The 25744-nt window shown below is 46.3% G+C and overlaps 1 protein-coding gene across 1 annotated transcript in view; it reads right to left on the bottom strand.

The window, feature by feature from the left end:
* sh3pxd2aa (SH3 and PX domains 2Aa) overlaps positions 1-25744 on the bottom strand; it is a 193069-nt gene that overhangs the window by 41226 nt on the left and 126099 nt on the right. The window contains exon 7 of the mRNA XM_056279980.1: positions 20651-20779. Coding sequence (XP_056135955.1) covers positions 20651-20779 — 129 coding nt within the window. The remainder of the gene's footprint in view (positions 1-20650; positions 20780-25744) is intronic.

Below are 25744 nucleotides of genomic sequence, written 5' to 3'. Positions count from 1 at the left end.
TGGTTGGACTTATTTGTTCATGAGCATCTTGGGGTCTTTATAAAACAATACTGATGCAAACTGTCTCAAATAAGACCAAGTAGACTGTGTATTCTAGTCTCTTCCAGTCTCACAGAGTTTTTAATTTTAATAATATAAAAAACAGTTATAAAACAGTGATAAATGGTGGGGTAGCAAAACTTGCCACATAATTATGGAAAGTAAGCTTACTGCCACCATAATGTTGAATGTAGGGTTAAAAAAAATTAGAGAAATATTGGGGGGACTGATAAGGGCAACAAAAATCCATGGGTGGGCAAATCAGATCAGGATTCAGAAAGGAACAACAGCGATCAATAGCTAAAACTCAAAACCAACTGTTGATTCATACTAAGAACTTAATAAAAAAACTAATATTTATAATATTGTGGAAAATCCTCCTATTACCATAAATCCTACAGCAGCATTACACAATATATGCTTATCTCTGTGGCCTCGTGTTCACCTTATATGTCAGTGCCATCAGAGGATCGTTAACACACAACATTTGTGTCCTTTCTCCACATCCCGGTGTTTGACCTTTCCTCTCCTGAGGATTATTCTTCTCAATTTCTTGGTATTCTTCAAAGCGTGAATAATGTAGCGCGAACTCAGGGAGCAGGCAGGAATTGAACCTGGGTTCCCCGCACCATGGGCAATTGCGCTAACTAGTCAACTAAAGGGTCTGACCCATTAGCCAAGGGCTGGCGAGTCAATACATCTGTGATCATTGCACTGTTACACGACCCCCCACCCGCCACCCCTTCAGGAAGTGCCATACCAGCACCCCCTCACGCCTCTGAGCGCATATGCATCCCACCACTGCCACAGATGTAGGGAATTCACGGGGCACCCGGGAACCGCCGCAGCCGGGACGTGAACCCAGGTCTCTCGCACCACGGGCGACTATGTTAATCAGTCGACTAAAGGGTTCAACCCATTAGCCAAGGGCTAGCGAGTCAAGTCATCTGTGGTCGTTGCATATACAAACAGAGAAACTGCAAAAGATTGTGGTCCAGAAACTGACATTTCCTTCAGCCAAGGATGGCCCTGTGTTTCCTTGCGGAAAGGAAGCAACAAAGGAGCTATGAGCTTCCTTTCCTTTACAAAACAGAAAAATCTGAATGCTGCTTGAGATGGCTGCAGCTGAAAGAATTTCCAGTTCACAAATGTTCTCAAGGAAGGTTCCTTGGTCAATAGAGGATTCAGAAGCACCCTCTAAAGCCTGTGCATTAAAACCATTTGTTACAGATGCACTGGCGCAAGTGGTCGAGGATGACAGTTTAAATGCACCCAGGTGTGAACGTGTATCACTGTATCTTCTTCTTCTTTTGGCTTGTTCCCTGTTTCTCAGGGAACACCAGAGTGGATTTGATACTTTCCATCGGAATCCTGTGAGGGCACAGCACCAATGGCGGCCTTTGTTAACCCATTTCGTATGGAGCCTCAACCGATCCGGTTCGGCTTTGTCAATCCGCATACTGATCTGGCAAATTTTTACATAGGATGTCCTTCCTGACACAACCACTAACCCTATGGACAGGGGCACCGATAAAGCACTGGATGCTATCCTAGTATTCATGGACTTGCGCCCATGTCTGTCGTCAAAGTGTATCACTGTATGAATGTGGAAAGAAAAAGTAATGATGGAAAAAGAGTATGCACGCTTAGAAAAACCTTCCCTGGATCAAAACAGCTTAAAAAAATGACAGGAATTTGACAGAGGAAGCCCACTTGCATCGGCATTTGCCTGTAGACCCAAAAATAATAGTATTTATTAGAGCTAATAAGTAAATGACTATGAAATTTAACTATTATATATTTTTTCTGAGTGGCAACATGGGACCAATTTAAGAACCCTGGGATGCCCCAGATCTTACTTTGACAACATTTGGATTCATTTTAAACTTGTGGCTGGCTTCAAATCACAGTAAGCCCTGCAGTGTCTACAGGAATGGTTCGTCCCAAGTTGACAGGCCCACATACTTTTTTAAACAGTGTGACAGGTGTGCCAAGAGATAAGAACAGCACGGCTCGTATGAAGCACATTAGGGCTTTTTACAGTTAGATTCCCCACAGCTGTTCCAAAAGCTAAGGAAAACTGGATCCACCTGTACTGAGGAGGGCAACAGTTCCCATGAGAGGACTTCAAGGTCCCTTCCTCTCTTCAGTCCACCTGAGATGAAGAGGAAACACGTGTTTATCAACCATCAGAAGACACAGCAGCTGGAGGTGACTACCTTCACTGGAAGAAAGCGTGAGCTTTGAAATTATTGTAATATCACATCTCACTATGAAGGACCTGATCGGAGGAGATAGATGGTGTACGGAAGAGACTTTGTAGGAACTGGTGTATGGCAGAACAAAGGGACAGAAAGTGTGACAAAGTGCCAACTTAGGATGATATGCATGTGAGCACACTAAAGGGCATGTATTGGCAATTGCCTCGTGTACTCTGCTTAAAGAAAAATGAAAAATAAAGCCAAACAGACTCCCTCAAACATGTAGGCACATGACCACAGAAAAGTGGATCAGTTCATCTGGATACAACGTTAATTGACAGAGAGATTTGAGAGATACTTTATTAATCCCCGCCGGGCGATTCTTTCTCTGCATTTAACCCATCCTTAGCTAGGAGCAGCAGGCAGCTGCCATGCAGCGCCCGGGGACCAACTCCAGTTCGTCTCGCCATGCCTCTGTCAGGGGCACAGACAGGAGTATTAACCCTAACATGCATGTCTCTTTTTTTGATGGTGGAGGAAACCGGAGCACCCGGAGAAACCCACCGCAGACATGGGGAGAACATGCAAACTCCACACAGAGGACGACCTGAGATGAACCCCCCCCCCCAAAGTCTGACAACCCCAGGGTTCGAACCCAGGACCTTCTTGCTGTGAGGCGACAGCACTAACCACTGTGCCACCGATACATTTCATCACTCATCTAAGTGACCTCTTTAGCCTCAACTGACTGCAGGTATCCCCACCCTTATAAACAATACAGTGGCATAATGACCCAAACCAACGACCAGTTTCATATGCAAATATGGGTGTGGCCATTAATTAGAGTTACAATGGCCATGTGTACTATTCATAGAGGATTGGGGAATAATTGCAATCACAGCATTGTAAGATGGTGACAGATGTACTCTTAGCCCCCCACCCCACCCCACCCCTCAGTTCAGGCGGCCTAGGATTACATCTGTTGCCATTTTACATGAAACTGGTCATTGGTTTCGGTCGTTATGCCACTGTTTCGTTTATAAGGGTGGGGATACCTGCAGTCAGCTGAGACTGAAGAGGTCACTTAGATGAGTGATGAAACGTTTCTCTCAATAAATGTTGTGTCAAGATGAACTGATTCAACCTTCTGTGATTTCCTTACCTGGATTATTGCACCAAGACATGCAGGCACATGCCTTAACAGAAAGACACACATGCAACCTATGCACACACATGGCTTCAGGCACCATCATCTGAAAACGCTGCAGTGTGACAGGACCCAGCATTCCTATAAATCCAGCTCTGAAGAAAAATGGGCCCAGCAGATAAATCAGGACCAGAAATACTCTGGTTTACCCACACTACATATATTACACACATCCTCTCCTGAAGGGCGGGATAGACTGGAGACACGTGTATAATATACATGACAGAGAGAGAGAGACAGATGGAAGAACAGAAGGTGAGAAAAACATACATTCATGTCTAAAAGAGAGGGGCACAAATATACAGACCGAAGAGATGTAGGAAAGATGAAATGAAGGAGAGGGCAAATGCAAGATATTGATCAGTTGACAGACAGACATAGACAGATAGATAGATAGATAGATAGATAGATAGATAGATAGATAGATAGATAGATAGATAGATAGATAGATAGATAGATAGATAGATAACAGATAGATGGATGGGTAGATAGACAGATGGATGGATGGGTGGGTAGACGGACGGACGGACGGACGGACGGACGGACGGACGGACGGACGGACGGACAGACAGACAGACAGACAGACAGACAGACAGACAGACAGACAGACAGACAGACAGACAGACAGACAGACGGACGGATAGATAGATAGATAGCAGACCCTAGAGACAGACGGGGAAAGCAATCCCTTCCTCCTCACTTGGAGCGAGTTTAAACCACTAGCATTAAGAAAAGCGGTCTGGCGGCTGAATATGAATATGAGCGTCTGCTCTCCTTGCATCTTTCTGGGCAGAGCCGTTTGGCCTGCCGACAGTCAACAAACATTTTCCCATAAAAAATTTTTTAAAAAAAGTCCCCGAGGAAAAGACATGAAAGCAGGCGGAGGCAGATGGCGCCTAATTACTCAGTCTCAATCAGCCCACAAAATAATGTTGCTTAACTTATGCATGGAGCGATCCACGAGCTGACCCACTGATCACAGACGCGGCTCAGTGCAGGTACAGTTGGCAAGACTGTGTAAATACATTATGCACAGCCATGTATATACACTCCATGGACAGTAGCGTATAAACTTGATGAGGAACGAGTGAAATTAAAATTCATATTTTTTTGTCTGCTTGGTACAATAGCTGCCTTGTGTCCTTATTTGGAAAGAGAGAAAAATACCAAACAGGATATCACTTATACGTATGTTTTCTTTTTCTCGTGAGCATGCCACATAATGGCACATAATAATAATAATAATAATAATAATAAATTAAACTTATATACATTATGGCACATTATGGCACATTATGCCATGGCCACACAACCCAGTAGGTGAAGTACTGGCGATACAGCTCCACAAATGACAGACTTAATTGCAACGAGCCCATAGCACCATATTTTGACATTGTGTGTGTGTATAAATAGGTAGCTAATTATATGACTGCTATGACGGTGCTGCAACCAGACAGCACGTCACAGAACCAGCCACTGACCGAAGACACAGACATTAGCTAATGCAAACACTGCTTTGGTCTTTTCAGGTGCTGACTGATGTGGTAAGGGAGGATTAATGGGTATTGACGGCTTGATGAGCGAGGGATCAAGCGTTCTCCGGTCTCCTGAATGGTTCGTGACTGTGCAGGATTGTGCGAGCAGCCATGTTTGTTGATGCGTTGGTCAGGTTTTTTTTTTTAACATCTCAGAAAACAAGAGCATTCTTTGATGTTATGCCCGGCGGATCTAATTGTATTGTGTACGTGCATAAATACAAGAGTGTGTTCATTCATTCATTCATTCATCTTCAGCCACTTCTCCGGGGTGTGGTCGCGATGGCAGCAAGCTTAGTAGGGCCCTCCAGACGTCCCTTACCCAAGCAACGCCCTCCAGCTCCTCCTGGGGGATCCCAAGGCGTTCCCAGGCCAGACTGGACATGTAGTCCCTCCAGCAAGTTCTGGGTCTACCCCGGGGTCTCCTCCCTGTTGACCGTGCCCAGAAAAACTCCAAAGGAAGGCGCCCAGGAGGCATCCTATTCAGATGCCTGAACCACCTTAACTGGCTCCTTTTGACGTGAAGGAGCAGCGGCTCTATTCCGAGCTCCCTCCGGATGTCCAAGCTCCTCACCCTATCTCTAAGGCTGAGTCCAGACACCCTACGGAGGAAACTCATTTCAGCCACATGTATCCGTGATCTCACCCTTTCGGTCACTACCCAAAGCTCATGACCATAGGTGAGGGCTGGAACGAGGACTGACTGACATTGAGAGCTTTGCCTTCCGGCTCAGCTCCCTCTTCGCCACAACGGTAAACAATGTGCCTTCACCTTTTTTCATACAAAGACATCCCCAAGTAATTAGGTGAGTATTACCCAGTTAGCTTGTATTAGCCTTGCAAATTTGCCCCTGCAGCCTAATATAAAGTGAGGCACTGCTGCGCCTCTCCGACACGGTTTGATGATGGCAAATATTGTACAGCACAGCATGTGAGGCCAGCTGACTCGGCATCTTGAATACCGGTGTAAAGGAAGACGATGTCCAAGAGCCGCCTTCGAGCTGCAGCTAACACATAGCAGCTTTTTCCACATCGGGTCCCTCTCATCCCGCCTTTTCAGCTGTCGCTCAAAGATGTCTCATCAAATATTAATTTGGCACTGAGAAATGCCTCCTCAGAGGATCTGATGTAATGTGGTATTTCAAGAAATTAATGCAAAGACCATTTCAGCTTAATACACATGAAATGTAATTGCAAAAAGTAATTGACAAGGGCAGTGATTTTTTTTTTACTGAAACCTCAAGTTGGTTGTTGTGGAAGCAGTAATAAGTAGTTTATGTAACTGCAGTAAATGGCACAGAATGTAACCACAGCATGTAAACATCCATCCATCCATTATCCAAACCGCTTATCCTGCTCTCAGGGTGGCGGGGATGCTGGAGCCTATCCCGGCAGTCATTGGGCAGCAGGTGGGGAGACACCCTGGACAGGCCAACAGACCATCACACAGGGTAATTTAGTACAGCCGATTCACCTGACCCACGTCTTTGGACTGCGGGGGGAAACCGGAGCCCCCCGGAGGAAACCCACGCAGACACGGGGAGAACATGCAAACTCCACACAGAGGACGACCCAGGATGACCCCCAAGTTTGGACTATCCCGGGGCTCGAACCCAGAACCTTCTTGCTGTGAGGCGACTGCGCTAACCAATGAGTCGCTGTGCCGCCAGCATGTAAACATTGAGGATAAAAGTTTTAAAAAGTCATTAACTAGATTCATAATAGAAGGTCACTCCAGCTCGCTTACAATCAGCCAACACAAACCCAAAACAAGGCATTATTGGTAAATGAGCACAGAACTGTCTTGCTGAAAATGGTGATTTTAATATGCTTTTTTTCCCTCTGAAAATGGGCAAGTGTCGAAGTTATTTATTCATAACTAACATAATTTTCTTAAGTTTTATTCATTTCCTCAGTGATTTAATTTCCTTCTTTTCCCTTATTTAATAATGGCTGGTGGTGTTACTACCGACTGGAGGGGAAACGGAAACATCAGGACGTCAGAGTCAACTTTGACCAATGAAAACAGGTTGAAGGTGGAGCAAGTGCGTGAAACTTCTCAAGAACATTGCCAGCACGAGCGATTTACCACACAAGCGACACGTCGCTCGCATCTCCGCTGACAAACGGAGCAAGTCAGGACATCGTCATTGGGAAGGAACCACTTTGTCCAGTCATTACATTACATTTTTTTTCTCCAATATGTTTATTCATTTTCCTCTTTTACTGCAATACTAGTACATCTTATGCACAATATCAAACCAGTGAAATCATGCTAAGAATTATTTCAACCAATGGGATGAGAGGAAGATATATGTAGAAACCGTACGAAGAAAAAAAGGGAAAACCATTTCAGCTCACACACACACACACATACACATCTATACAGAATATGAAGCCTATGCAGATTTCTAAATTTATAAAATGGCAATTGCAATTCAGCAATGATCAAAATTCTGTTGTGCATCCAGCTAGCGTAGGTAGCGCAGTGGTCTATTCCATTGGGATCGTCAGTTTGAACCCCCGTGTTACCTCCGGCTTGGTCGTGCGTCCCTACAGACACAAGTCTGCGGGTGGGAAGCAGGATGCGAGTATGTGTCCTGGTCACGGCACTAGCGCCTCCTCTGGCAGGTCGGGGCGCCTGTTCGGGGGTGAGGGGGAACTGGGGGGGAATAGCATGAGCCTTCCACGCGCTACATCCTCCTGGTGAAACTCCTCACTGTCAGGTGAAAAGACGCGGCTGGCAACTCCACATGGATTGAAGGAGGCATGTGATGGTCTGCAGCCTCCCCGGATCGGCAGAGGGGGTGGAGCAGCGACCGGGACGGCTCAGAAGAGTGGGGTAATTGGCCAAATACAATCGGGGAGAAAAAGCGGGGGGGGGGGGGGTCCAATAAATAAATAAATAAAGTATGTCGTGTTCCCACGTTTGGTGTAATTACTGGAGAATGAAAACCTATGTATTGCCTTTGTGCCCTGCCTGTTGACACCAATGTCCTATCAGACTTCAACCTAGTTTTTTTGCACTTACTTGCGTTGCTGTCCCCTGACTATACTCCTGACCCTGTATACATTTTCTTGTTTGTTTGCTCTCGTTGTTCTTGTATTGTACATTAACTATGTTGTACGTTTATTTATTTGTTCATTTATTTATTTATTTGACTCTTTCATTGCGCAAGGATGCCTAACAACATCAGGGAAAGGGACTGCAGATGGATAGCCTATTAGCTAACTCGGGTACATTTACATTTGTTTCGAATGTTGCTTAATGTACATAGTCCCTTCCCAAATAAACTTTTAAACTGACTAGGTCCTTGCTTGTGTTGTATTAACTCTCAGACGTACGTCGCTTTGGATAAAAGCGTCTGCTAAATGAAATTGTAACATTGTAACATTGTAACACTGTAACACTGTAACATTCTAACATTAACATTGTAACACTAACATTGTAACATTGCAACATTGTAACATTGCAACATTGTAACTCTAACGTTGTAACATTGTAATGGTTTTTATAGTATGGGTTCAATTAAAGGGCAAAAGTACTTTGGAGGAGACTAAAGCTGTGATGAAAGGCGTCTTTACTTTTTAAGCAAATATACCCATTTCCCCCTGGGATACAGTGAATAAGTACATATGCAGCCTACATACACAGTATGTGCCCGTAGCTGGCAGTGGAAAAAGCAGGAGTCCTACTGGCCCAGACGGCTCTGGAAGGAGGACGGTGGGGTTGGGCTGGTGAGGCAGCAGGGCAGCTGTAAAAATGAAGGCTGCACGGAACAGGACAAATAAAAGGTGGGAACTTTGTGAAGTGCATGCTGCTCAGCCATCTGTACATACAGCAGAGGGGGAGGGCGACTTTTGTTTGAACAGATTTAAGTCATCATACCTTTTCACGTGTCTGCGTGTATGTGCACTTGCTTGTTTGAGTCCCAGTGGGGATCACACACACATGAATAGTCCATAGTAAGGCTGAGCTTGACTGACATGGAATGGCGCAATAATGTGTGGGATTCAATGAGATTACGTGTCGCCATCGCATGACGGGTGCGTCTGTTGATGACATGGCACAGCAAGAACAATGGCAAAAAAAGACTGAGAGCAGAACAGAAAGACAGAATAAGAGAAAAAAAAGTGGTAATGAAGAGTAATATTAAAAAAAAAAAAGACCAAGATTGTTTGTGTGTGTGTGTGTGTGTGTGTGTGCGTGTGCGTATCCAAAAACAACACCCGATACTCTTCTCACTTTCTCATCCTGGGCTTGTGGGCCAGGCCTCACACAGTGATGCCTGTTAATAACGTGCCGGGGAACAAAGCCCCGAAGATGACTGTGATCCCCGTTCCCTCCTCTCAGCTCCTAACCAGGAGCAGATCTCTCCGAGAGCAACAGACCTCGGAACGCAGCGCTGCTTGTCAGGGCAGCACATGCAATTGTTTTTCTGCAGAGTAAGCAGAGGCCGGACATACAGCGAGAGAACAGACTTAAAATAGCCGCATGACAAGCACTGCAGTGTAAAACCAAATGTGAAATCAGCCACAGTATTGTCCCTACCACAAATTATACCGAGCTCATTGTTGTAATAAATGAACAAGTTGACTGGCCTGGACTGTATGGTCCACTATGATTCTATACAAAATATCTCCTGTGATGGCCTGGCAGCCTGTCCAGGGTGTCTTTCCGCCTGCCGCCCAATGACTCCCGGGATGGGCTCCAGCATCCCCGCGACGCTGAGAGCAGGATAAACGGTTCGGGTAATGGATGGATGGGCAAAACATCTCCCAATGATGCAAAAGATGTGTGTGATAAAGATTGTTGCCGTGGGGGAAATGACAGATAGCGTTAGCGATACAGCTAAACTCCGTTGCCAGCTGTGCACCAGACAGATTTCACTGCACTGATGACATCTGACTCTCTTCACAAGGAATTTGTCTTTGACACGGCTTCCCTCACCCCGTTTGAAGCTCCAAAATATCACATATCTAACGGCAAATACACGCCGACGTGAAATGGCCACATCAGGAAATCCTGGACACTTCAAAGCCGCGACTCACATCTCAAACAGGGGGAAGTTCAGAGGGGCACCGATCCCTTTTTCATGCTGCTTCTTCCTAGAAAGCCGCAGCCTATTTCAAGACCCTCGCCTTTATTGACACTGTATGAAACGTGACAGAAGGTGGAGGGACTACATCCCAGGGCACGACTCATGTTACCTGTCTGCTGTTTTTCATAGAACCTGGGGGTCTGGTTACTGAGGCAGTCATGTTACGAGCATGAAGGGCTAGCCGGCAGGTTGGCTTTCATTAGCCCATGTTGACTAAACATTTCACTCAGCTGGCTCACGCTGAACTCCTATATTGAACTTCCATCTGGTATAATTCTGACTGCGTGTGTGTGTGTGTGTGTGTGTGTGTGTGTGTGTGTGTGTGTATGTATGTGTGCGCTTGCATGTCTGCATGCTTGCTTTTCTTCCTCTGCCTTGTTTGTCTCAGTGTCTTAAACACAAATCCAGCCTCCAGCTACACTGATGCTATTGCCATGCCTTAATCATGTTTGTCTTCTTCCAAAGCTTGGACAGGTGGTGAGCTGTCGGATTTCCAGAGGTATTTTTGTACACATCTGTTTGCACTGCTAATTGAAACACGTTATCCCAAACTCGACCCCCTAAAGGTTCGACTCTGTGCAGCTGAAAGTAAAGTGTCTAGCATTAGCCCACAATTTCCTATGAAATTTCCTCTGAGCTTAGCTCTGAGCAGAGGGTGACAAAGGTAGATTAGCAATTGTTTCAGGGATCGGGAACACTTTATTTGTCATTTCCCCCGGCCCAAAGCAGTGCAACACAAAGACAAAAACACATCCAAAAACTACAAGAACACACATATCCAAACTAACACATATTCAAACTAAACAAAAAAAGTCAATGTCCAAGGGAAAGAACGCCAGCCATGATGACTGTCAGAAATGCCAGTCTGCATGGGCTAGCAGTTAGCTTAGCCTGCCCCGCTTCCGCGTCCTCTCAGACCGCCCCTCGGTGCTTCCTCCTCGGGCGCAGCTCCAGGCAGGGCCGTGGTCCCTGCGCCCACCGGACGAAGCAGATCAAACTCTCCAAGCCGATTCAGCGCCAGCTCTCCCAGCCAGACACCCTCGACACACCTCCCCACACTCCTCACGACGACATCAAAACACCACAGTCAATGCCAGGTGAGGCCGCCGCCAGACCACCCTCAGTGTTATCGGAACTGCCGGACTGCACTGGCTAGCAGTTAGCTTAGCCTACCCTGCTTCCACGTCCTGTCAGACTGCCCCTCAGTGTTGCCTGCTCGGGCGCGGCTCTGGGCAAGGCCGCAGTCCCTGGGCCCACAGGACACAGCAGACCAAGTTCTCCCAGCTGAACCAGAGCCAGCTCTCCCAGCCATCAAACGAAGACAAAACGCAAACATGGACAAAGACACTGTATGGGACGGTACTGGGTGAGGCCGCCACGAATGTGAATTCATGCTGCCACCTTCCCACACCAGTACTGGGTGAGGCCGCTGCGAACGTGAATTAGCACCGCCATCTTCCCACAGCGGAAGTGGAAGCAGTTTACAGCGTGAGGGTGAATTTAGCTATACGCCTAAGCTGTTAGGAGTTCTGTGAGCAATACACTGCATAATGCACCACCTCCTGCCTCAGACATGCCGTCTGTGTGATAGCCTGCAGGCTACATCCATGCTTAGTAGCATGATCCCATGTGAGAGCTGTCCAGAAGACCCTTCTCTGTTTCACATTCTTTAAACGTGCTATTAACAGACTGATTAAAAATGTACATTTACTGTAATGTATATGTCAAAACTACAGGTCTACTTATTCAAAACTATTTGAACCTTCTCCCTGACAAGATTATTTTTTTTATAAAGGGAAATACAACTTAGCTGCTATTTGAAAGAGCCTGAATAGTCAGGCTCCAAATCTTTTACTTAGCTTTACACCTTATAATGCTTTACCCAGGGGCAATATTTCAGGTCAAGTCAAGGTATGGCAGTGCTATGTCACAACAGGATTTTTTCACTGACTGCACGTGTAATGCTAAGACTATAACCAAAATGGGGGTAAGTTTTCACCAGAGTGTTCCTAAAACTTAGTTAAATGTGGGTAGATTACCTATCAACTGTGAACTGCAAAGCTACGTCCTAGAAGAACCAGCAAAAACAACCTAGCCAAAGCCCAACGTTCCATACGAGCAGCAAAATAACCACAGATTGTTTTGTTTTGTTTTTTTTCTTGGGGTTTTTTTTTAAGCTTTTGTTTATTTATTTATCTATTTATTTATTTATTTTTGGTCTATGTCTTAAGTGTTAGATAATGTTGGCTGATGTTGGATTGTGTGGGCTTGGCCTTCCTCTGGGGGGTGCAATACTTTGGGTTGTGGCTGTCCTCTTGGTGGTGGGGTGTCTGCAGGACTGCGGGACTCCGTGGGTGGCTGCAGAGCCCGTCTGCTGCTCAGAGGCACTACGATAAGTCGCGGACCCCAGACACCAAAAATGTTTTGGGATTAATCCCATGCACTCATAGGTGGACACTTCCTATACACACAAGTTGACATGTCACATGCACATACACACTGCGAGCGTCCGCCTCACACACTCCCTGGAAACCTCTCTGGATTACATCCCTCTTCCTCATCATTTCTTCCCCTTTTTATCAGTCTTCTCCTTTATCACTATAACTGCTATCATAAACTGATACTGATAAGCTCGTTTTGATTGGGGGTTTTTTTTGGGGGGGGGAGGATTTTTTCCCCCTTTTTCTCCCAATTGCACTTGGCCAATTACCCCACTCTTCCAAGTCATCCTGGTTACTGCTCCACCGCCTCTGCCGATCCGGGGAGTGCTGCAGACTACCACATGCCTCCTCCGATACATGTGGAGTCGCCAGCTGCTTCTTTTCACCTGACAGTGAGGAGTTTCACCAGGGGGGCATAGCACGTGGGAGGATCACGCTATCCCCCCAGTTCCCCCTCCCCCCTGAACATGTGCCCCAACTGACCAGAGCAGGCGCTAGTGCAGCGACCAGGACACATACCCACATCCGGCTTCCCACCCACAGACTCAGCCAATTGTGTCTGTAGGGACACCCGACCAAGCCGGAGGCAACACGGGGATTCGAACCGGCGATTCCCCTGTTGGTAGGCAATGAAATAGACCACTACGCTATCCGGACGCCAATGATTCTATCTTTTGAGGTAGTATGATAGCATTATTACATAACTGCCAAAGTGTGAGATAAATGGATCAATCTGGGAACGTGTGTGTTTTAGCCGTACAAAATGTAAATGATTCCGTCTTTTTTAAATTGGCAAACATTTTATTTTAAGGTGCAAATTATATTTGTTTGTTACCTAATTTTCAAAATAGATATCTTAGATTTTTTTTTTAATTTCCTCTACAAAGGTAAGGTATCGTAAATGCTATACCTCGCCATACCCGAATTACGGCCATGTTTTAGAGCTGTGGGGGTTTTTTGAAACCCTGAAAAATTCTCTCTATCCTATGCTGTGTATTCATAAACACGATGCCAGTCTATTACGATGTAGAATTTAAGATCACTGGTGAAAGCAGCTACAAAAGAACTCCTGATTTGGATATTCAGAAGATATGCCAGTGACAAAAAGTATCAAAATGTAAACTTGATTTCATGTAAATCTTTAGGATTATTGATACTGAATGATGAAAATCTGCAGACGCAAGCTGTCTAGTCCTTAACCCAAAGGTAGTGCTCGCCCCAAAGCTAGCTGGAACCTGTCTGGCAAATGACCCAAGGTTTCACAATCACACTGACACCCAGCATATGGCCCGGGGCTTCCTTGTTAAAAAGCTGATCTGTGCGAGGAAAAGCCACAAGCTCAATCAAGCAAAGTAGCACGAGCAAATCCTGGGAAAGAATCATGCGTTAGAGTGAGCGCTGCTAGCCTAAGCAGGTCCCCTGTGTACTTCCAGAGGTGTGGTTTCCCAAGTCTGCCAGGATTCATAGCATTAACTCTGCCCGGAATAACATTTTACCTGCTGGCAAAGCAACGGCGCTTAACTGGGAGATTTCCTTTATGTCTCCATATGGGCCGCGGCAATTTATACCTGAAGTCTAAAAAAAACACTCAATGCCCTTTTATTCTCTTTCCAGAACTACAGATTAGGCTGATCTAGAACCCAATAAGAAGCTGTAGACTATGTGAGGAGTATCGTGAGGGCCAGTGCGAGGTTAGGAAATCTGCCTAAACTCTTTGGAGCAACAGAAACAAATTCCCCCCTAAAATGAAAAAAAAAAACCTAAAGGAGAGCCAAGATATTTGGGTAAATGGCTTCTCCGGCTGGCTTTGTGGGCTACGCGGCACACTAACCAAAAGGAATCAGTTTTGCAGGTTTGCATCAAAGTAGATTCCTGAGGCTCTGGTGAAAATAAGCACCACCCCCATGTTCTCTGTCTCCTTAAGGCCCATCACTTTTAACGTTTAGTCTCCAGAAATGGTGATAGCAGAACTTCAATAGCTCTGGGATAAAACAAGAAGGAAAACTGAATGAAGCAAAAATCTGCAGAATCACTACTCACGCATGCCTCATGAGGTATCGTGCATCACAGTTCTCCAGGACATCAATGGAAGTTAAAATTATTAATAGTTATTCTAGTCCTACATACTGCAATGATGCAACAAAGCTCTTTTTCCATGTTCGCCCATAACTGGCCCTACCTCTATGCTGGAAGCCTAGCAAGTCTCAGTCAAACAGTATTTTAAAAGTAGTCCTAGGCATCATTTTCTGTTGTTTGTAGTAGCAGTTTGATTTACCATATTAGTAAAAGTTCTGGCAAACTGTCAGACAAGAAAAGCTAACTGAACAGACTCACTCCCAAGAAATTTACTGTGGTAATTTGAATTTAAGGCTTTAAACCTTCTGGCACTCACCAGTTTTGCCCAATGTGGCATACCCCACCCATCTGGCACTCCAAGCTGGTCAAAACGGGCACCACAAATGACCAACTGAACACTATGGACTCCACGTCAATGGTCACATCTTATCTACTTGCTCAACCTTTTCTCTCAACCTCTTTTGCATCGTCAAGATCACAACATCTTCCCTTTAGTCCAACATAGCATATAACTCAGCCAGTCATGCATGCAGATTTATCTTTTCCAGCTGGGACATTCCTCTCTCCAGACGCCATGGTTCCCATGTCTGAGGAGGAACCGGAGGGGGAAAATCAGGACAGTGACCCAGGCATGGCCTCCACTCCTCTCTCAGAGAAGGTCTCGGCATGTCCACCTTCCTGGTCCCCTATAAATCTCTTTTTACTAGAGAGCAGCTTGTAAATCTGGGGATGATTGTGTGTGGACTCAGAACCAGATACTGACACCGAGCACGCTTTTGCTGTGTGCTTTGCCCACAGATTCCGACACGTTGAGAAATAGCATTAGCGTCCACCAACTGATGCTAACACACAAACACACTCCCATAGAAACAAAATATACAAATAGATGTTGGGTCTCGATGACATGGTGCAGAGGAACAGCTGGGGCTGAAGCAACAACTTGACAAAGGGGTAAAACAACAACATCCATCTAGGGAGTTGTACACATAACTTTATAAAGGTCAAAAGTACAAGAACCTACACAAAACCGCTGCCACATTGGAGTACAGCTACATCTAGTTAGCATCTAAACACCTACAATTCAATATAATCATATGGGCAGACGGATGGGTGGTATGTGGTAAGGATTTGCAAAATATGGATTTCAGAGTTCATGAAAGGCGTCATTATGCTGCGCGGACAAATATCTCACAGGACGTATAAGAAACTAAGGGCTAGCTTGTCATTGCTGTCATTGTTATGGTATTGAAAATGTCAAAGGAAATGGCTTTATGGATGCTCAATGATCCAGGTAAGAAAATCACAGAAGGTTGAATCAGTTCATCTGGACACAACCTTTATTGAAAGAGAAACGTTCCATCACTCATCTAAGTGATTTCTTGAGTCTCAGCTGACTGCAGGTACCCCCACCCGTATAATCATCCTTATGTCAAAGGAAATATAGCGGGCGCCCGGGTAGCGTAGCGGTCTATTCCGTTGCCAACCAACAGGGGATCGCTGGTTCGAATCCCTGTGTTACCTCTGACTTGGTCGGGCATCCCTACAGATACAACTGGCCGTGTCTGCGGGTGAGAAGCCGGATGTGGGTATGTGTCCTGGTCGCTGCACTAGCCCCTCCTCTGGTCAGTTGGGCCGTCTGTTCGGGGGGCGGGGGGGGGGTGGACTGGGGAGAAGAGCGTAATCCTCCCATGCGCTACGTCTCCCTGGCGAAACTCCTTACTGTCAGGTGAAAAGGAGCGGCTGGTGACGCCACATGTATCGGAGGAAGCATGTGGTAGTCTGCAGCCCTCCCCGGGTCGGCAGAGGGGGTGGAACAGCGACCGGGGTGGCTCGGGAAATAGGGCAATTGGTCAAGTAAAATTGGGGAGAAAAAAAAGGGGGGGTCTAAAAAACAAAATCAAAAACAACAACAACAACAAAAAAAGGAAATATAACCATACAGAATGCAAAGCTGCAGTGAAGCCTGGAGCACAGCAGGAGGGCTGGTATCTGCAGGGCTGGTATCTGCAGGGCTGGTATCTGCAGGGCTGGTATCTGCAGGGCTGGTATCTGTTGTCAGATGTGTTTGACTGGGCACTGTCTGAGGGACGCTATCGCTTTCTTCATCACCACAGCTGCTGCTCCACCGTCTCGGTCCAGTGAAATACTGCAGAGCGTGTGCAGAGAAACAGCACAGAGCCTCAAACTACACTGATGACCACGATAACATGGGGAACACACATGCTGACCACAACTGTGGCCATTTTCTGCATTTCATTTGCAGCCTATTCCTGTCCCCAGACAACAGAGCAGCCTTGTGGCCAGAGAAGCTGCCTCAGTATCTGAAAGTCACAGGTTTGATTCTGGCATGTGTGGATAAACTGCCTTGTTCTTTTGGACAAGGAACTGAATCACTGCTTTTGCATTCAGTGTGAGTGATTCTTACTTAGAGCATCGCTGAGACAATAAATACATAAAAAATATTCCCGGACTCCGTCGAGTTTCACACTGCAACACTGGATTAACAGGGCCGTGTTGAAGAAAACGCAGCATGTCTGAAGCCAGTTACGGTGTGCTATTTTGGGAAAAAACAAGACGGGCTGTTTATTTATCTTTATGTCTCGCCCTCAAAACAGCTTTCTGGCTGCAACAATGAAAAATAAGCCCCCCTCTGAGGTGACGGATGGCAGTAATAGAAATTAAGAAGTCTCAGAAACAAAAACGAGAAGTTTGAAACTCAAAGTATCCGTTTTCCTGAATTCAATTTTCTTTTAACAATGGGTTCCTCTCAGTCTTTTCCTGAAGTAATTCCCTGTAAAAGGGCATTGGCTTAGACAATACCCACACAATTCTCTGCTGGTTATGGGCTGCAGATGGGGGGGGGGGTGAATGCTTTGCCTGTAGGAGTCCAGTCTGGAGTCATGGTGAGCTGGTTGTGGAGGGGGGGAACTCATTAAGTCACATAATCAGTTAAAGATGTGTGGGGCAAGATAACTGAGAAAAGCCCTCCCTCTTGCCCCATTCTTCATGTTCTCACACATCTCCAGCTCAGAAACGTCACCTCAGATGGCAACGTGGTGTCCTCTAACAACAAGTCTCTTCTGACTCCCTGTACCGGGGACTCTTGATTATGATTATGGGTGACGTTCCTGTTGCAGAAAGTAAGAGCGCCTGTAACACGCACACACACACACACACACACACACACACACACACACAGTCCAGCTGCTGAGCAGACAGCGTCTACAGGTGGTGCTGGGGTCCAGTTAGCAGATGGGAGTTTGGGAGAAGAGGAGAGAGAGAGTGGGAGAAAGTAGAGGAGGGAGCAGGAGGTGCCGGTTGGGATGGGGAGAGCTTGAGGACAAAGGGGGGAGGGAGGGTAGAGGTGGTGGTAAGAAGAGACTATGAAGTGAAAGCACGTGAGGAGAGCAGGGAAAGACTGAGTGGCGGTGAGGGATTTGATGTGAGTGTGTGTGTGTGTGTGTGTGTGTGTGTGTGTGTGTGTGTCTGTGTGTGTGTGTCTGTGTGTGTGTGTGTGTGTGCACTCCTGCATGTGTTACCGAAGACAGAAACAACAGAACAACAGAACAAACGAAGAAGAAGAAGAAGAAGAAGAAGAAGAAGAAGAAGAAGAAGAAGAAGAAGAAGAAGAAGAAGAAGAAGAAGAAGAAGAAGAAGAAGAATGGTTGTAAATTTGTACACGTTGCGACATGAACTCGACTTTTCACGAAAAACAGAGATCAAATATAATCATTCAGCTGCAAGGTGACATATGTATATGTATATATATGTGTATATATATATATATATACATATATGTGTGTGTATATATGTATATATATGTATATACACATACACACACACACACACACACACACACACATATACACACACACACACACACACACACACACACACACACACATATATATATTACACACACAAAAGTATTGGGACACCTGGCCATTATACCTACAGGAGCTTTTATGACATCACATTCTAAATCCATAGGCATTAATATGGAGTTGGTCCCCCCCTTTACAGCTATAACAGCTCCCACTCTTCTGGGAAGGCTTTCCACTAGATTTTGGAGTGTGTCTGTGGGAATTTTTGCCCATTCATCCAGAAGAGCATTTGAGAGGTCCGGCACTGATGTTGGACGAGAAGACCTGGCTCGCAATCTCCGTTCTAGTTCATCCCAAAGGTGTTCGATGGGGCTGAGGTCAGGGCTCTGTGTGGGCTGGTCAAGTTCTTCCACACCAAACTCACCCAACCATGTCTTAATGGACCTTGCTTTGTGCACTGGGGCACAGTCATGCTGGGACAGAAAACTGTTCCCACAAAGTTGGAAGCATAGAATTGTCCAAAATGTCTTGGTATGCTGAAGAACTAAGATTTCCCTTCACTGCAACTAAGGGGCCCAACCCCTGAAAAACAACCCCATACCATTATCCCTCCTTCGCCAAACTTTACAGCTGGCACAATGCAGTCAGGCAGGTAACGTTCTCCTGGCATCCGCCAAACCCAGACCTGTCCATCAGACTGCCAGACAGAGAAGCGTGATTCATCACTCCACAGAACACGTTTCTACTGCTCCAGAGTCCAGCGGCAGTGTGCTTTACATCACTCCATCCGACGCTTGGCATTGTGCTTGGTGATGTAAGGCTTGCATGCAGCTGCTCGGCCATGGAAACCCATTCCATGAAGCTCCCGGCGCACAGTTTTTGTGCTGCTGTTAATGCCAGAGCAAGTTTGGACCTCTGCAGCTATTGAGTCAACAGAGCGTTGGCGACTTTACGCACTATGCGCCTCAGCACTCGTTGACCCCGCTGTGTGACTTCACGTGGTCTGCCACTTCGTGTGGCTGAGTTGCTGTTGTTCCTAAACGCTTCCACTATTCAATAATACCACTTACAGTTGACCGTGGAATATCTAGCAGGGAAGAAATTTCACGAACTGACTTACTGCATAGGTGGCATCCTATGACAGTATCACGCTTGAATTCACTGAGCTCTTCAGAACGACCCACTCTTTCACAAATGTTTGTCAATGCAGACTGCATGGCTAGCTGCTGGATTTTATACACCCGTGGCAATGGGTCTGAATGAAACACCTGAATTCAATGATTAAGAGGTGTGTCCCAATACTTCTGTCCATATAGTGTGTGTGTGTGTGTGTGTGTGTGTGTGTGTGTGTGTGTGTGTGTGTGTGTGTGTGTGTGTGTGTGTGTGTGTGTATATATATGTAATCCAGTGAGTCAAGTAAATTCTTTATGAGACAGTACAAGCCTGTTTCATGCCATAAGCAATGATCAGCTGTAATCACTGGATTATTTTGCTCCTTATTTGTTGAGCACTTTCCCTACCGTTGAGTGTTTTTTTTTAACAAAGTTTTATATATATGTATATATATATAATGTTTGTGATGTGCACATCGTGATCTGAGTGAGTTTTACGACACACAGCGCTCTCAAACTCTCTGAAACTCTGAAACTCGGTGGAGCTCTGCTGAATGATGTGAAAGGTTTCTGCTAGGACCATGGTAGAAGCCACTTTCCTCACCAGCTAAAATTTCACTGACAAGGGATTTGGCATAATAGATGATGTGTGTAAGACACATGGACATAATTAAATCATAGAAAGGTAATACAAATAAGTTAAAATACAGGAATCGGATGTATGTACAAGTGGTACGAGTGTGCGACATTGTCAGTAAAGTGGGTCTGGGTTTAGGTGTCAAACGAGTGTATTTGCAGCCACGGTATTTCCTCACACCGTGTACGGAAACCTCCCCCGTAACACCTACGTGACTGCAAATTGCATGTAAAGACATTCCAACAGTCCCACTGGTCTGAATATTTCTTAAAGATGTTTTTTTAGTGTCAGAAGTTCTTTTCCCCCCTTTTGTTGGCGCCTTATTGTGTTTATGTCAGCTGTCCCACCGACACAAACCCATAATACGTGGGACCATCATCAGCTGTCACTGCATGTGACACCAGCAGCGCTGCATGTATGCCGCTATCAGGAAGTGCTGTGTGACATGAACATGCTTAAAAACAACAACAACTCACCGCTCTCGCTCTTCTCGATCACGTCCACTGTCTCCCCGGCCTTCAGGCTGATCTCGGAGTTCTCCTGCCGCTCGTAGTTGGCCACCACGACGTACTGCTCCAGCACCATGGGCTCCGAGCTGTCAATCCCTGAGGGGAAGAAACAGGCCGTCAGCCAGCTGCCCGCCGCGGCCCCCCGCGAGCACCCGCTCCCCCCGCCGACGCCGCTGTGCGCCCGGTGCGCTGCCATCGGCCGACCCCCTCGCCCCGCCACTGTCGCCGCCGCTCGTCCTTCTCCACCAGTCAGTGTGCAAGTTTATGACCTGGCTGCATGATCCCAAACGCCTGGCCATAAAGGTGAGTCGTCCTCGGACCCACAGCGATGGACTAAGGGGCATCGGAAGGGATCAGAAACCGAGGGAAAGAAAAGTGGAAGGAAGAGGGGAGGTGGGGCGGGGGGGTCGCGTCCTGCACACGGGACGCAGGTTATCCATGAATAGAAACCGAGTCCAAGATTCAAGGAGAGCGGCAGAGGGAAAGGGAGAGGGGGAGAAAGAAGGAGAGAGAGGGGTGAGAGGGAGAGGAGAAACTGAGCTGCGAGCGTTTGGAGGGGACGGCTGGGGAGTGAGCGAGTGGAAGAATGGAGAAGTTTCCCTGTGGAAAATCAACAGTGCGGTCGACAGAAAAGGCCTCCCCTCCACTGCCTCTGGGAGCATGCCGTTGGATGGGTAGTTTGGGGTGGGAGGTGCACGCACACACACACACACACACACACACACACACACACACACACACACACACACACACACACACACACACACACACACAAATAATGGTAGTCGGTACTGCTGGCCTTAAATAGAAACATATGAGTGGACTGAAGAAAGAAATCCAGAGAGAAAGAGGGGGTGTTGGGGGGGGGGGGGAGATAGAGTGAGGGAGAGAGAGAAGGAGGCGGGCCTATGTTTATGTGAAACAGAAAAGGAAGGCATTTCAGTTGGGGTTAGGCTCTGTTTTTCCTCTCTTTCTCTCACTCTCACTCACACACACACACACACACTTTCTCTGTCAATGAGGTTTAACCTTTTCAATGCTAGCAACGACTTCTTTAACCAGATTTACACGACTCTTGTTTGATGCAGAACTCAAACATGGCCGGGGGCTCGTTTGGTCACAGGTCCATAAAGACCATGAGGGACTTTTTTGCAGATGATCTTTCACATTCTCCCCTGCTTTTTTTTTTTTTTTGGATAGACATCTCAACATGTTTTCTTATCAGGAACAATGGTGGGCAACTGGATTACATTTCCAGTGGTGGGCAAATGGATTACAGTTCCAAAATGTAATCCATTACACATCACTTACTACTTTCATTTGAAAGTAATGTTACTTCACAATATTGATTACACTACTTTTGCGTTACTTTGCAACGAGCACGGATGACTAGACTCGCTGGCCCCTTGGCTAACGGGTCGGACCCTTTAGTCGACTGGTTAACGTAGCTGCCCGTGGTGCGGGAGACCTGGGTTCGCGTCCCAACTGCGGCGGTTCCTGGTTGACCCCTGAATTCCCTACAACTTTCACCAGAATAACCGCAGAAGTACGACTAGGCAGTATTATATAATTTCATTGTGGGTACTAAAAGCACAGGCGCTCAGGTTTACTGCAGTACAAATCCAGTGGTGGGTGGTATGTACAGCCTAATGAAACAGCCTATATGAACCACTTATATTAACAATACTGTGATGATACAGAACTATTAGATAGCCGAGATCTTTTTAAGTAAGGGATCGGCCTTGGACACAAAGATGTGCAGGCAGACAGAGGATCCAAGTCTGCTAAATTGTGTTTTTGTCCTTTTCTTTAATAAACTGAAAGTAATGGGAGTATGCCCATTTCGAAGACGAAGAGTCTGACTCTGCAGCCGGGCGGCACGGTGGCGCAGTGGTTAGCGCGGTCGCCTCACAGCAAGAAGGTCTTGGGTTCGAGCCCCGGGGTAGTCCAACCTTAGGGGTCATCCCGCGTCGTCCTCTGTGTGGAGTTTGCATGTTCTCCCCGTATCTGCGTGGGTTTCCTCCGGGGGCTCCGGTTTCCTCCCACAGTCCAAATACATGTAGGTCAAGTGAATCGGCCACACTAAGTTGTCCCTAGGTATGGATGTGTGTGTGTATGCCAGCCCTGTGTGATGGCCTGGCGGCCTGTCCAGGGTGTCTCCACGCCTGCTGCCCAAAGACTGCTGGGTTAGGCTCCAGCATCCCCGCCACCCTCAGAGCAGGATAAGCGGTTTGGGTAATGGATGGATGGACTCTGCAGACATCTCAGCCATCGAATTTCGGCAACAGGAAATTATTCGGGGGTTGTTTTTTTTCCGGCAGAAGAGGCACAGTGTGAATGAATTCTTTAAAAATAAATAAATAAATAAACAATTTACAGCTGGATGCGTAATTGTGGGTGGGGCCTAGCTGGCCTGGGCCCACCCACTTGACACTCGGACCCACCCAATCAGAAGGCTTCCCTTTTTTGCAGGGTCATCCAGTGAATAGCAGTCAATGAATACGTTTCAATTATCGGAATACGTGACCAATAAAAATAAAATAACTCTTGTTTCTTGCTTCTTGATAAGTCAGATTTTTTGAGAGGCGGTGCATTTCACAAATGCCAGATTGCGAGCAGCCCCTTCTCTTTCACTCAGTGTACAGCCCGCGCCACTGCAGAGGAGCAAATACTACAACTGTAGGTTTTAAAAAAAAATACAGCGAAACAAAGCTGCATGCTTAAGTTTCTAAAAAAAGACGTTGTGAGGAGCAGCAGGAAGAGACACCTACTCCAGCACCAGTTTCTCAACAAGTGCCAAGAAACAACACATACGTAGCTGTTAATTCAGCCCTGTCCTGGGCTGCAGCAGCACGTGACTTAGCGCTTGATTCTCTGATGACGACATCATCCCCCGTGCCAAAGCACCGGTATCTGCAGCCAGACACTCAGAAAAGCAAAATTAAATATTTTAAATGCCCAAGAATGAATACAAACCATATTTTACCAGCAGGGTTGGGGAGTAACGGAATAGATGTAACGGCGTTACGTATTTAGAATACAAAATATGAGTAACTGTATTCAAATAGTTACAATTTAAATTTATGGTATTCAGAATACAGTTACATTCTTGAAATTAATGGATTACTTAATGTTTTTTTTTCCTTTGGTGCCATTCTTATTTTAAGAGGATTGTGACACAAAATGCAGTGAAAGCGATACCTAAATGTTAGTTCAACAGTAAATCCTGTAAAACAGTATGCTGTATTTTCATCTTTGTCTAAGGTTTTTCATTCTTACAGCTATGGAAATAAAGAAAAGGACATGGAAAAGTTCTCTTCTTTCTTTCTTTTCTTTTTACCAGATAAAAAAAGCATAGATCTTTTGTGTTTACATACTCCTCTATCCTTTGTTAATCTATATTTAAGGTGACCCATATGCATTCAGCCAGTTGATACAATAGAAGAAACACAATAGTCTACTCAAGTAAGTAGTATTGTGTGAATGCTATACTTATATACTGTTACACAAAATGTAAGAGTAAATAAAAGTAATCCAACGTATTTAGAATATGTTACTCACATTGAGTAATCTAACGGAATACGTTACAAATTACATTTCATGAGATGTATACTGTAATCTGTAGCAGAATACATTTTAAAAGTAACCCTCCCAACACCGTTTACTGGTATTCGTTTGTTCCAGGCTCGGCTTGGCCCAGCACTGAGGACGTAAAAGCACCATCAGACTTGTCCACTACAGATGAACCTGCGACCCAGTCCAAACGCAGTTCGTTCCCAGTGACCACTATAGCAGGCAAAGCTGGGGGGGGGGGTTCTGTCCGGTGGTGTGAGAGATTCTCATGGCTAGAGTACAGCACTTCAAGAGATGCTGTGTTTAGTAAGGCATGTCGCCATTTCCCCTAAACGGCCACTGAGGGCTGATTCATAAAAACTGGCTTCAAAGACTGGAAACATCTTTTCCAATGTTGTGTGAAACACGGGGGTAGCAGGGCACATGCGACAGCGCTGGGCAGAACCGAGGGATACAAGCAAAGCCACCAGCCAGGACTGGGAAATATTATCAACCAGCTGAACAATGCTGCCTTTCCACAAACGCCCTGTTTGTGGAAAGAAATACAGAGCACATTAAAGTTGTGTAAACTACTAAAAACACTCACTGGCCAATTGGCCAGGGAGTCGGCCCCTTTAGTCGAGCGTTTAGCGATGTCGCCTTGTGGCGCAGTACACCTCGGGTCGAATCCCGCACCGGGCGGGAAAATGCTCGGTTACATTGGTGGCAGCGCTCAAGTTGGACAGTTTGGAGACAAAGCAAGAGAGGCAAGATTGAGATGGCTTGGACATGTGTGGAGGAGAGATGCTGGGTAAAGGATGCTGAATATGGAGCTGCCAGGCAAAAGGAAAAGAGGGAGGCCAAAGAGGAGTTTATGGATGTGGTGAGGGAAGACAAATGCGGGTGGCTGGTGTGACAGAGGAAGATGCAGAAGACAGGAAGAGATGGAAACGGATGTACCGCTGTGGCGACCCCTAACGGGAGCAGCCGAAAGTAGTAGTAGCAGTAGACATTGGTGGCAGCGGTGGGATTCAGATTCCAGTCTCTTCGGAGCGCGGGTTTAACCGCGCGCTTCCAGGAGAGGGTGACTACTGTAACCCACAAAAGACTCACTGGCTGATCAGCCAGGGTTCGACCCCTTTGGTCGAGCGGTTCGAATCCCACTGCGGGAGGAAATATACTGGTTACATAAGCGGCAGCGGTGGGATCCGGAAGTGTCCGGAAGTGTGCAGAGCGCGGAAATAAAGAAGCCCGAGGGCGCGCTTCCGGGCGAGGGTGACTACTGTAAGCTATTTAAAAAAAAAAATTTCACTGGCCGATTGGCGAAAGGAAGGCCCCTTTAGTTGAGCGGTTAGCGAGGTCACCTTGTGGCGCAGTACACCTCAGATCGAATCCCGCACCGGGCGGTAAAATGCTCGGTTACAGTTGTGACAGACTTCATTTTATTCTGTGCAAAACAAGGTATTGTGATAACGAAGAAGCACTGAACAGAGGCAACGTCTTGGAATT

This window comes from Lampris incognitus, chromosome 5 (assembly GCF_029633865.1).
Source record: "Lampris incognitus isolate fLamInc1 chromosome 5, fLamInc1.hap2, whole genome shotgun sequence".
Classification (NCBI taxonomy): Eukaryota; Metazoa; Chordata; class Actinopteri; order Lampriformes; family Lampridae; genus Lampris; species Lampris incognitus.
This window is presented reverse-complemented; position numbering and strand designations above follow the sequence as displayed.